Below are 12,472 nucleotides of genomic sequence, written 5' to 3'. Positions count from 1 at the left end.
GGTCATGTCTTCACTTGCCAAGGAAATGAAAATTCAGGCTTAGCTGGACTGGTTCTTATTCTCAAATCAGCTTGTCAGATGCTAAGTGACAAGGCAACAGCCTCAGACAATCCAATCAGTTATATATACTTACTTAGCAGTCACTGATAGTAGAGAAACATGGGGAGGGATGCAGGGGGGTGAGTTGTAATCGGTCCCTGGCTGGAATCCGACATGGGATATTGCAATAACAGAATATGGTATGTGTCTTAACCACTGGGCCACCAATCCCCAATTAATAATATGTTTTTAATTATAATGCTGTAGTGGTTTAGCAAATTTCCATAATCATGACCACTAAATCACCACCATCAGATTTGTGTCACCACTGTCAGACCTCTTGTTGGCTAAGTTTTTATTTATTTCATAGTTTTCTTTTTTTCTTTATTTTTCTTTCAGTGTTAAATTTTATCTCTGGTTTAAAAAAATGACAAAGCGCAGACATTTTAAGAGGTCATATCAAGAAAGCACAATCGTTAACATTTGTATCATATGTCAGTGCACAAACTACAAAATAAGAATGACATATGCACGTGCCGATGCACATATGCATGCGCTCTCACACACTTGCACAACAGCTGCGCACAGAGCGCCGTAAATCTCTTTTGCGGAAAGGCTGACAAATCAGTTTCATGGAGGAAAGTAACATGACGCTCTTTGACATTCTCTTCACAGTGCCAGGTGTTCATGTATGTGATCCTTGCCTCTGAGCCAGGTGTGTGTGTGATCTATGGTGGTCAGAAAGCTTATTTGTGTTGAGTTCAGTGAAGGCCAGTGCTAGCAGGAGAGCACAGCCATATGCTTCTCATTACAAGTAAGTGCCTGCCTAGTCCAGGAGGAACAAGAGCCCTCAGAAGCAGGAAGAGAGAGAGACTGGCAAGCACAGATCATTCTGGATAATTAGCCAGCCTGTCCTCACTACACATTGCTTGCCAAAAAGAATTTGAAAATTTGGTTCAAAAGAAAAATGCTTCAACAGTTGTACTTTTGGTAAGTTTACAGCACCTACAGGTGAACGTATCACTGAACTCAGTGCTGTCATTATCAAGGTTATGGGCATGAGTGCTGCATGGGACACAGCTCCACAGTACAATGGAGTCCTATTTGGCCACAGAAACATGACACAAATTGTTCATCATTTAGTCCTTTTAAAGCGTTGCTGTTTGTCATTAACCAGAGAAGACCCACACGCAGAATCACAGGGCAGAGGCAGGAGTAAGACAAAAACTGAGTCTTCACTGAAGTTTTCAGGCAGGTCAAAGTACAGACAGTTCCAGGAGTCAGAACCAAAAATCAAGATTATCAGGCAGAGGTACAGAGGCATCAGACAAAAGTTCAAACCAGGTAAGCAGGCACAGGTTAAAATCCAAAAAGGCAATACAAACACAAGCACAAACTACAACCTGGCAACAACAAAGGCAAACTGACTGGTATGTGCACTGAAAGGTAGACGAGCCACAGGTGTGTGGCAGACTGGGCAGGCAGATCACTGATAGGCTGACAGTCAATACAGGGGGAGTGCCAATGGCTGTGGACGGTGTGCTGGCGGGAAAAGCTGGCAGGTGCTGACTGGAGAATGAGCAGAGCACTGTATGCAGGAGGAGCAGCAGGAGGGTGGGGTTAAGAGGAGCAGGAAGCTCCAGCAGAGTCCATGGCAGCTTTTGGTTTTTGGGTTAAGATTGGGCTTGTTTGAAAACCGTCTAAATCTCTGCGATGGCTGTAATTAATAACACACTGATCTACTGCATGATAAACATCAGGCAAAAGTGTGAGTATGTATAAATAAGTAAGTATAAATTTCAAATTTTAAATAAATTTGTTTTTGCTTTACCTCACAGAGAACTGAAGTGGTAATAATATTTTAATATAAAGAAAAATGTATGTATTATTTAATGTCAGTTCAACAATAATTAAACTTCCATTAAAACTTCTCAAACTAATGATATGCTCACTAAGGCCCTGTCTGCATGAATGAGTATTTTTCCCCTCTGTTTTCAAAAAAGATTCTGTCCACATGACCTTCATTTAACAAGTTATCTTTGTCCACATTCGAGTGCAAAAAAGACTTCAAACGCTCCCTGGCGTTAGCTGTCCTCAGCAGTCTCCCCTCGTCACAGGGTTGATTCCCAGTCAATTTAAGTATGAAGGAGCATACTCAAAAATAAGAGTGATGCTCCGAGCATGCCAAAGTTTTCCTACTAATTCTCAGCGACAGCAATGCCACTCTGAAAAGTGTCCCAGTATGTGCTTGTTTGATAGGGCCTTATCCAAAACCATTGTTTCTGACTTTAAACTGCAGACACTGGGGTGGAGGAAAAACATTTGGTGCAGCAGATGCCTCCATTTGTTCGTGAAGTGGTGCAGCAATACTAAGTTTAACTGTAAAGCAGTCATTAGCCCAAGCAGTGCTAACAAAATGTTAGCAAACTGGTTTTTCGCCATTGTTGTTTCTTGTTCATGCTCATTACACAAAGTAACAACATGCATGCGCAAATTCATGTTTTTCAAACGCTGCGTAACATGTCCACATGCATATACAGTAATTTGAGTTTTGAAAAATCTGCACCTTCAAAGGCGCTTTGAAAGATCTCCATTTTGGTGACTTAAAACTCGTTTCGCTTGTGGACGGGAGGCCAAAATGTAGAGGAAAGTCATCCAAAAAATAATTCAAAAAATACATTAATAATATCTGTACACAAAGACTCTTGGGAATGCAGTTTTAGGGAGGGCTATGTGCTGATTAAATGTAAAGACTTGTTTTACAGAGATTAAACAAACAACATATAATTTCTTTTAATAAATGAGCGTTAGAGTTAGATTTTTTTTTTTTTTTTCAGCTTTTGGACAGAGTCAGGCTAACTGTCTTCCCCTGTTTCCAGTCTTTATGCCAAGCTAAACTAACTTGCTTTTAGCTGTAGCTTCACTTTTAATGGGCAGACATGAGAGCGTATCAGTTTTCTCACATAACTTTATACAAGAAAAGAAAGAGGCAAATTTCCCCAAATGTCCAAATCCTGGTGGTGGAATAAACAACAAAGAACTGGCGCACTTGTGCTTCCATTTGTTTCCTTCAGTCTCTGATTTTTCTCTACTTTTGTCCTCTGTTTGTGTGTGTGTGTGTGCGTGTGTGTGTGTGTGTGTGTGTTTACCCTTAGATGTGCGTGTGAACTACTGCTACACCAGGTTTGAGAATGGGCGCTGTCTGGCTCCAAAGCCTCAGAACACTTCCAAGGCAGAGTGCTGCTGTACTGGGATGCCTGGTCAAGGCTGGGGAGACCCCTGTGAAATCTGCCCCACCAAGGGAGAGGGTGCGCACACTTCTACACACACACGCAGAGAATCACAAGCTGTTGCACTACATCATGTGTTATTTAATGGTATTCATGACTTGTCACATCTCGTGTTTCCAGAGGCTTATCCTACTCTCTGTCCTACTATTGGATATACACGGGGGGATGATGACGGCCCGAAAGGTATGTGTGTCATTAACACTGACTCCTCGCTGTCCTGTGTTTGTATTATAGTTATCAAATGGAATTCTTTCTGTTTTTATTGTAGATATTGATGAATGTCTCAATGACCCTTGCGTCAATGGCCAGTGCATCAACATAGATGGCTCTTTCCGCTGTGAATGTCCCATGGGATATCGTCTGGACGTTAGTGGAATCAAGTGTGAAGGCCAGTTTACTTCTTATTCAATTCTATATTCCTTGCATATTCCACATGTGCTGAATACAGTTTTAAAGAATCATAAGTGCTGTATCTTGGGCAACTGGACTTGCTTGAGTTTCTTGAAGATGTTTCACAGAGGCTTCTTCAGTTTTAACGGCCTGGTACAGAGTCGCAGGCTTTTAACTCCATGGGTGTGAACCCTTACAGAGTCGTTGAGGTCACATGTGAGCTTATAGCACTTATGATTACCATGACTTGGATGACTGAGAATCTTTACCGACAATTTTAAAGAATGCTCCTAAAACCCAAATAATATCCGCATATCCCACATGTCTTTATTTGGTAAATGCTACATTTGGAATAAGGGCCAATTTATAGTTTCCGTGTCTGTGTGTCTGCAAAAGTCTGCTTTGCTCCCTGTGGCATTCATGTCATCACCCGCCCATGTCCACAAGGGTCTGCACGTCCATGTGCAGCCCATTTTTTGTGACAGCGCGGCCTGTACGCATAGCAAGCACGCTGACTGTGCTTGCTCCAATCTCTTGTTTTAAACTCCAGTCCAGTCCAAAACACTGCAATCAAGCCTGCCGACTCATCACGCTGACGTTAGTTTTAAGTTGGACAGACATTCACTCCAAACCCAGCTGCGTCTTCTCAGTTTCACTTTCACCCAATGTAGACAGTAGGAGGACGGTAAGCTCACCTCCCAGCCCTCCTCTTTCCTGCTGGGGGCTGACACGTACCCTCAGTTGTACTATGAATAGAACAAGGTGCACATCGGTGTGACTGCAGCCGTCCTCGAAGTTAAATGTGGACAGTATGTCTGAGCTTTAAGGCGTAATTCAGAATATCCAAACTGAGTATGCTGTTTTCAACACCCGTATCAAATTCAGAATATTGTCATATTCATAATAGTAGTGGAATGATGATTTATTATAATGAATGATCCAATGCTAACATGCTTAATGGGGTTTTGTTTTCAATACAGACACTAATGAGTGTGAAATTGGCAATCCCTGCGGCAACGGCACATGCACTAATGTCATCGGTGGCTTTGAGTGTGCGTGTGATGACGGCTTTGAGCCTGGGCCAATGATGACCTGTGAAGGTATGTAAAATTATGTCTGCACTCTCACTTCCATCACGCAGTCTTTATAGTCCTGCACTACACGACTCTAACCTGTTGCTTTCTGTCCATTGTCCAGACATCAACGAGTGCTCCCAGAATCCACTACTCTGTGCCTTCCGCTGTGTTAACGTGGTGGGCTCGTACGAGTGTAAATGTCCCACAGGTTACGTGCTGCGAGAGGACAGGAGGATGTGTAAAGGTACTACAGTTAAACGACTCGCTCATAACACTCCACTTTCTCAGTCATAGTCCATTTACTGGAAAGTGTTGGTAGGAAATAAACTGAGTACCTCACAGAGACATGCTGGCCCCATCCGTAAAAGTTACATAACACACTATCTCAGTGAGATCCTCAAGAGCTCTCTGTCTCGGACGATCTTAAAACACTCTCTGGAAACTGTAGCCGGCCGAGTCACTGTTTACACCTCCGCTTTCTCAGATAGCATGGGCACCATGGCAACGGTTGTATTTGGAGGGAAGCGCTGAGACAGGAGGAACTTGTCAGTGTCTATAGCGTCACTGTTTGCATTAGAGCTCCAAACAGACCACCAAGCCTCCCACCACACGCCTGTTAGCACTACAGAGCTCAGTGTTGGATTAGGCGGTTACATTAAACTCTGGAGTGCTGCAGTGTGTCTGTGTTACATCACCAGTGTCATTGCCGCACATGCATGCTTACACATGTATTTCTTCATACTCGTGCATCCTCTTACTCATGACATACTGTTTGTTTTCCAGACCAGAATGAGTGTGAAGATGGTGTTGATGACTGTGCCAGCAGAGGCATGACCTGCAAGAACCTGATTGGTACATACATGTGCATCTGTTCCCCTGGATACACACGGCAGCCCGGCGGGGACGGTTGCATGGGTGAGATAATCATGGTGTCCTACTGCACTTAATAATGAACTGTCATTCTTGTTTATGGCCTCAAATCTTGGCCTCACTTTGCATGAAATAAATCTGTTTTGATACTCATTCACTGTTGTGTAACAGTGTATAAAGCTCGTGTTTATTCTGGATTTAATTCCACTTTAGGAGTCGTTAAACCCCCCCATATCCTGTCCTGATGTCCTGATAATTAGTGGACTTGTTACTGTCATACAATGGACTTGAGCCATCAGAGACAAATGAAATTCCAGAGGACCCATGTAATCCTTTCTATTTATGCCACAAAAATCAGACGTTAATCTCTGAATATTTGTATGAAGTATCAGTTATCAGCTGCTTCAGTCAGAAATATCAGGGTGAATACTGGTGAATATTCACTTCAAAAAACTGCGTTCATTTTATATTGTAAATCCTGCCTTTGCAAACCAGAGGAAACCAACACGATTAAGAGGTTTCATTACCTGCCACAGGTAGAAAGATTGTAAAAAAATTTAAAGGTATACTATGCAGGATTTTCCTCTCATACAGAAGTAATCACTCTCAATCATCACTTACGGCATGCTAGAAGTGTGTGGCTGTGTATTTTTCTGTAGAGACTCTGCCCTCTGTCTGTATTTTCCTATTCTCTGTGTTTGGGACGTTTATTGGCTCTAAAAGCTCTCAGATGAGGTCATTGCAATATAAAAAGATAGCGACCAGGTGCCAGAACATAAGCAACATGAATCCAAGAGACTCAGCGCCGAAACGCCAAACAAGAGTAAATCTGGGGTTTGCTTTTACGTTCACTTTCACTGGCAGTGAAGACCAATCCTGCATTGTATACCTCTAAGATATAGGCTTGTGTTTGTAGGTGAAATGATGGCCGTTGTTATTATTATAGGCTGTGTCACTGATGCTGAGTTGTTTCAAGTCCTAGATGTTGGTGGTGGTGTAGAGGAAGAGGAGGAGGTGCATTGGGTTGCAACGAAAGACGATATCATGATGAGCTAATGGGAAAATTTAAATATGTTTATACTTAACAAGAAGCATGATTGAGTTGTATTTTGGCCCTGGAAAAAGTGGCAGATTTTTTAAGTGTAACTATAAAAATCAGAGGAAGGTGTGTCGACATGTTTGCAAACACCTGCCACAATAAATATTGCATGTTTTTGATGTGCGGACTTTCTGATTGAACTTCCACTGTAGCTTCGTTCAACAGAAAATCCTATGCAACAGGTATTTCCATTTTATGTTTACACTGTCCGTGTGTTTGCGTGTCTCTGTTAGATCTGAATGAGTGTACAGCCAAACCAGGTATCTGTAAGAATGGCCGTTGTGAGAACACAGTTGGAAGTTACCGCTGCAGATGTGACCAAGGATTCGTCGCTAACCCGACACAGACTGAATGTATCGGTACGTACGTTGTTAGCAATTTGTATAGGTTGGTCTTACTGTATGTTTGTTTTTTACTATGACACTCTAACACTTATTTGAGTTTGTGTCCTTACTGCCTCTTCAGTGTGTTCAGAGGGAGCTCCTTGCATTAAGTCAGCTTGAAGGAAATTAGGTCATAAATTTAAAGTCAGAAGAAAACACTTTTTATTTAGTAGCATCCTTTTTTAGTTTAGTCTAGTTGATATGGACATAACAGTGTTATTATAATTGCAAATTTATGCACAAGAAGATATTTTTCTGCAGAACATGTTTACAAAAAAACACTTAATTTTCCTCATACTCAACACCTGTGATTACTCTCTTTTTGAGAAGGCTCCATTTCAGATCAGTTCAGTACTTTATTTATCCTGAAGGAAATTTTTGTGCCAGAGAATGCTTCAAATAAAGTACAGTAACCGCAATTTTAACCATTCACAAACAGTGGGTTCCTTGGGTCAGGGTCGCTCACTGGGCCCAGTTTTAGAAACAGTATTAAATTTCTGGCAAAATATACAAGATAGAAGTGTTTTCAAGGAGCAGAAGCAAAAACCAGTGCCTAATAGAGTAACAATAGGAGTAAGATAAGTACAAGAGTTACTAAAAATGAACTAAAATGGTGGAAAAAACTAAAATGGTGGTGTTATACTGAATATGATCTAACAATGTGAAGTAGTATTGCACATGCACACATTGCATCATATGAAGTAATAGTTCATCTAATGTAGGGGAATATTGTCAGTGCATGTAGCACCTGTCTCTCTAGCCCCAGTTCCCAAAAAAGGCCTGGTTTGCTCTGATTGGTCAGTGTTTCAGGGTCTTTCGAATCTGCACTTTTGGTGTCTCTGCACCATCATTGCAGCTGGGGAATGACTTTAACAGAGTGTAAGCACTTTCTACTGTGAAAAATCACCAATAAAAGAATTCTAAACACAACTGGACATGTTTGAGCAGGAATGTGATCTGAAATCGGGAGAAATTAACAACATCAGCAACCGAGATCACGTTTTCCTGACGTTAGCATGCAGCTACATATAGCAGTGTAGGCTACATAATGTAAACACTTGCAGTAGCATGCCTAGAGCAGATGACCATATAAAGAAATCTGTCACAAGCTGACATCAGCTTGTAGCCAAAGTATTCAGAATGGTCTAAAGCTTGAGATTTTTGTTCACAGGGATTACTTCTAGACATGTTTACCTCATTATGTGAAACTTTGGCCATGCTTAATATGAACATCCGTTGAAATATTATGACAAAAATGAAGAAAAGCATAATAGGTCTTGTTTAAATTAAGTGAACATGTTCCAATCACTGAGACAGGGACCTGATGAACATCTCACTCAATCACCCACATTACTTAGCAGTTTGGAAACCTTCAGCATAGCCACCATTATTCCCAAGATGTTAAAAATTTACAGATTTTATGACCTTTATATTTAAATAGAAATGTTTTATGCTAGTGAATCTTCGCTGATGAGGTAAGAAAATAATTTGACCATTCCATGACTCCGTCTCATTAAAAACCATGTGTCTGGAATTGTCAAGATAGGGGCAAGGAAATCCTTTCAAAGCCTTCCTCCCTAATCTAAATATATACTTTTGGATAGACATGATGTGCTGAACTTAGTGAGAGAAAACCACCAGGGAGATTCCGCTATCTCTGTGGTTATATGGCTATCTTCCTCCTTACAGACAGTAGTGATAGAGCAATGTGGGTTATCTGTTAGTGTCTGGTTCTCTGAGGCCTCGTCTTGTCTGGGTGGTTTGGTCTGCTTTCCTCAGGCCCACCTCTTTGTTTGTCCTTCTGTCTGTTTGTCTCGCTCTCACATTTCCTTTCTCCGTCTCTCCCACCCTCCAGATAATCGCGAAGGCTTCTGTTTCACTGAAGTTCTGACCACTCTGTGTCAGATGACTTCGAGTAACAGAAACTTGGTGACCAAGTCGGAGTGTTGCTGTGATGGAGGTAGAGGCTGGGGCACCAACTGTGAGCTCTGCCCCCTGCCTGGGACCACTCAGTACAAGAAGATGTGTCCTCTTGGACCTGGTTTCACCACTGACGGCAGAGGTATCTTACTGCTGAAAAGATGTAACTTAAAAGAACACGTGCTTACTCACCTCCATATTACACTGAATTCAGAAATAAAGAAAACTTTTTTCTCCTGTGCCTCTGGTGAACTAAAAAGTTCATGATACTAACTTGCAGTAGAAAGCTGGATTCATTTTGAAAACCTGTCTTGGTTTTCATGGAAGCTACAGCATCCAAGATTTAAAACAGGCCTGCAGGAAAGCATTGCATTTATTCGCTATGATATCAGCAAATCAAACCCTGAAGACAGCAAGAAAACAATTATACAGTTTGATCTGTTTTTGAAAAAAAGAAACATCAGGCAGTGTTTTTTAAAGGGTCCCTGCTCACAACATTTTTACTACCGATAAAAATCAATACTTTTAAACTTGACACAACACTTAGGGATATTCAAATAAACACAAGAAGTTTGTGCTTATTTCCATTCAGTCTTGACTTTTTTATGTGGAGCTAACTTTTCTTGTTTCTATCCAGATATTGATGAGTGTCGTGTGATGGGCAACTTGTGCAAGAATGGTCAGTGTATCAACACTTTGGGCTCCTACAGCTGCACCTGCAAACCAGGCTACACTAACGACATCAGTGGCACATTGTGTGTGGGTAAGGCTTCATTCCACCCCCAGCACTTACACTTTATGGACTCTTTCCCTACCATGCCTACCTCCCGTTCTCATTCCTGCTGTCTAGTAAAGATACAAAGCTACGTGGGTGGACTGCCCGCACGCTCCCCTGAAAAATGCAGCCCGAGTCTGTCTGTCTCATCATCTCCTCTTGTGGAATTTATGGCTACAGGATCAAACTCTCTCCCTCTCACTGTCTGACCATCACCCTCTCCCTCTCCGTCTAGATGTGGATGAGTGCATACAGGCACCGAAGCCATGTAACTTCATCTGTAAGAACACAGAGGGAGGCTACCTCTGTTCCTGCCCCCGCGGATACATCCTACAAGAAGATGGAAAGAGCTGCAGAGGTGACACACTCACTGCAGAACAATATTCATACGTAGCCCACATTAAAGGTCCAGTGTGTAGATTTATGGGGATATATTGGCAGAAATGGAATATAATATAATGTATGTTTTCTTTAGTGTATAATCACCTGAAAATAAGAATCGTGGTTTGGTTATCTTAGAATGAGCAGTTCACATGGACATCAGGAGCAGGTCCTCGTCTGCAAAGATCGCCATATTGCACCACCATATTTCTACAGTAGCCCAGAATAGACAAGACAAACACTGGCTCTAGATAGGGCCATTTGCTTTTCTGCATCAGCCACTGTTGTTAGCAGCCCCTCCGCAACAAGAGCATTGGAAAAACACAGATTTTTTTTTTAACGTGAAGCTGCTTTATTCAGTATTTTTACTGGTTCAAATCATTGGATTGGTTTGTTTTGGAGAAGAAGAGAGCTCTGTGGATAATTTGGCTCTCAGTAAAAACCTTAAACTCTGGATCAGAAATAAGATGAGCACGCATAGCAGGTGCTGGGCGAGCTGTGACATGCCAAACAGCATAGGAGAAACACTGAGTTGTCATGTGAAACTGCATTATTTAGTGCTTTTAACGGTTTTAATTGCCTGGTATAGGTTTGTTTTGGAGTAGAAGAGACCTCTGCAGATAACTCAGATCCTGCTAAAAACCTCCTGAACAATAAACACCAAAGTAATTCTAACCAGGAGAAGTTTCAGCAGGTTGCAATCTGCAGTCCTCACCACTAGATGCTACTAAATCTCCCTAAATCTTACACACTGAACCTTTAAGCCCAGCTCTGCTCAGATCACTTGAGTTCAGCAGCATGCTCTCGGAAAGAGGGCGACCAGAAGCAGGTACTTGGCTGCAAGACAAATTTCCCCTCGAGGACAATATAGCTGAAGTTTTTGCCTGACTTAGTTTCCAGGTTAGAAACACTGTAGTGCTGAGTGGGCCGGGCCCTCTGCCAGTGTTCTGCTCACTGTCCTGAGACGCTCTATTTGGACCGTTGTGTCCACGTGCATGCGTCTGCTCATGAAAGTGTACCCTACATTCAGAGCCTGTGACACAGCGCATCTGGCAGTGTTTCTGTTTATCAGACCTGTTTGTGAGTCTAAACAAGTGTGCTCTTGGTGTTCAAGTTTTGAGGTCCTCTTTTCATCTTTATTTACCATAGCTTTAGTTTTTCCCCCTCTGCAGTCCCCCTCCATGTTTCCGGTGTCTGGTTCATTTGCAGTTCATTTGTAGGTCAGTGACTGTAGAAGGACTGGAATTTGACTCACAGAAAAGAGCAGCGCCCATACAGTAGTACATGTAGTTATCTGACGCTGCTCCTACCACAGGATCTTAAACGCACTACATAAACTATTAAAGCAGTTTGAACTTTTCAGTTCAATTTATAGCTGGATTTATGTTGTACTACTTCTCCTCTTTTTCAGACTTGGATGAGTGTTCGACCAAACAGCACAACTGTCAGTTCTTATGTGTTAACACCATCGGTGGGTTCACCTGCAAATGTCCGCCTGGCTTCACCCAGCATCATACTGCCTGCATTGGTAAATATAACACATGAAGAATGCAGTTATACTGCACATCCAAATGTTTTGTAATGAGAAACACTCTTTATGCAACTTTGTATTCCCAAAAGGGACGGTGGCTTAAAAGAATTCAGCCTCCACTCCCATATCGTGTCAAATGCACACACAATATGTTCTCCCACAGTGTAATGTCTTCGAGTATCTCCCAGCCCAGCTCATAAAAGACCCCTGAACCACCCTCTTGTCTAACCTTTACTAACTCTCGTTCCGAGTTAATGGACTCCGGCTGATATCACACTGATCTTATTAGGCTGGACTGGGTTGGAGTCATGGCAGCTTAGCAATGCTTTGTTATGGAACTTTGCAGTGCATTGCCATGACTACCACAAGCGTTTTTTTTCCAGACCATAAAGCAGCTCCCATGACCTCACATCAAATCACAGACAGGGAACCCTCAGTTTTGACCATAGGAATAACCCCAGGCAAATCATGACATACAGTAGGTGTGGACGTGTTATTAATTTAAGGAGGTTGGAGAAACATGGGTGTGACATAAAACAACTCATACCTCAGTAACTACCCCTGATTTACTTAAGTGTAGCACAATAAACCTCAAACTCTTTCAGGGCAGGTGCTCATTAGTCAAGAACATTGTTATTGATCTGACACATTGTAAAATACTGCAAAAAATACTGATATAAGGCTGCATCCACGCTAATATGTGTCCATTTTAAAACAT

General features: G+C 42.0%; 1 protein-coding gene across 2 annotated transcripts in view; it reads left to right on the top strand.

Annotated features, from left to right (window-relative positions):
• Positions 1-12,472, top strand: part of fbn1 (fibrillin 1) — an 86,441-nt gene that overhangs the window by 65,981 nt on the left and 7,988 nt on the right. For both annotated transcript variants that reach the window (XM_049592856.1, XM_049592845.1), the window contains 11 exons: positions 3,195-3,347; positions 3,450-3,512; positions 3,598-3,717; positions 4,700-4,819; positions 4,917-5,039; positions 5,579-5,710; positions 6,998-7,123; positions 9,003-9,209; positions 9,705-9,830; positions 10,078-10,200; positions 11,635-11,751. In XM_049592856.1, the coding sequence (XP_049448813.1) occupies positions 3,195-3,347; positions 3,450-3,512; positions 3,598-3,717; positions 4,700-4,819; positions 4,917-5,039; positions 5,579-5,710; positions 6,998-7,123; positions 9,003-9,209; positions 9,705-9,830; positions 10,078-10,200; positions 11,635-11,751 (1,410 nt within the window). The remainder of the gene's footprint in view (positions 1-3,194; positions 3,348-3,449; positions 3,513-3,597; positions 3,718-4,699; positions 4,820-4,916; positions 5,040-5,578; positions 5,711-6,997; positions 7,124-9,002; positions 9,210-9,704; positions 9,831-10,077; positions 10,201-11,634; positions 11,752-12,472) is intronic.

The sequence above is a fragment of the Epinephelus fuscoguttatus genome, linkage group LG2, assembly GCF_011397635.1.
Source record: "Epinephelus fuscoguttatus linkage group LG2, E.fuscoguttatus.final_Chr_v1".
NCBI classification, from domain to species: Eukaryota; Metazoa; Chordata; class Actinopteri; order Perciformes; family Serranidae; genus Epinephelus; species Epinephelus fuscoguttatus.
The sequence above is the reverse complement of the archived record's forward strand: the minus strand, read 5'-3'. Positions and strand labels throughout refer to the sequence as shown.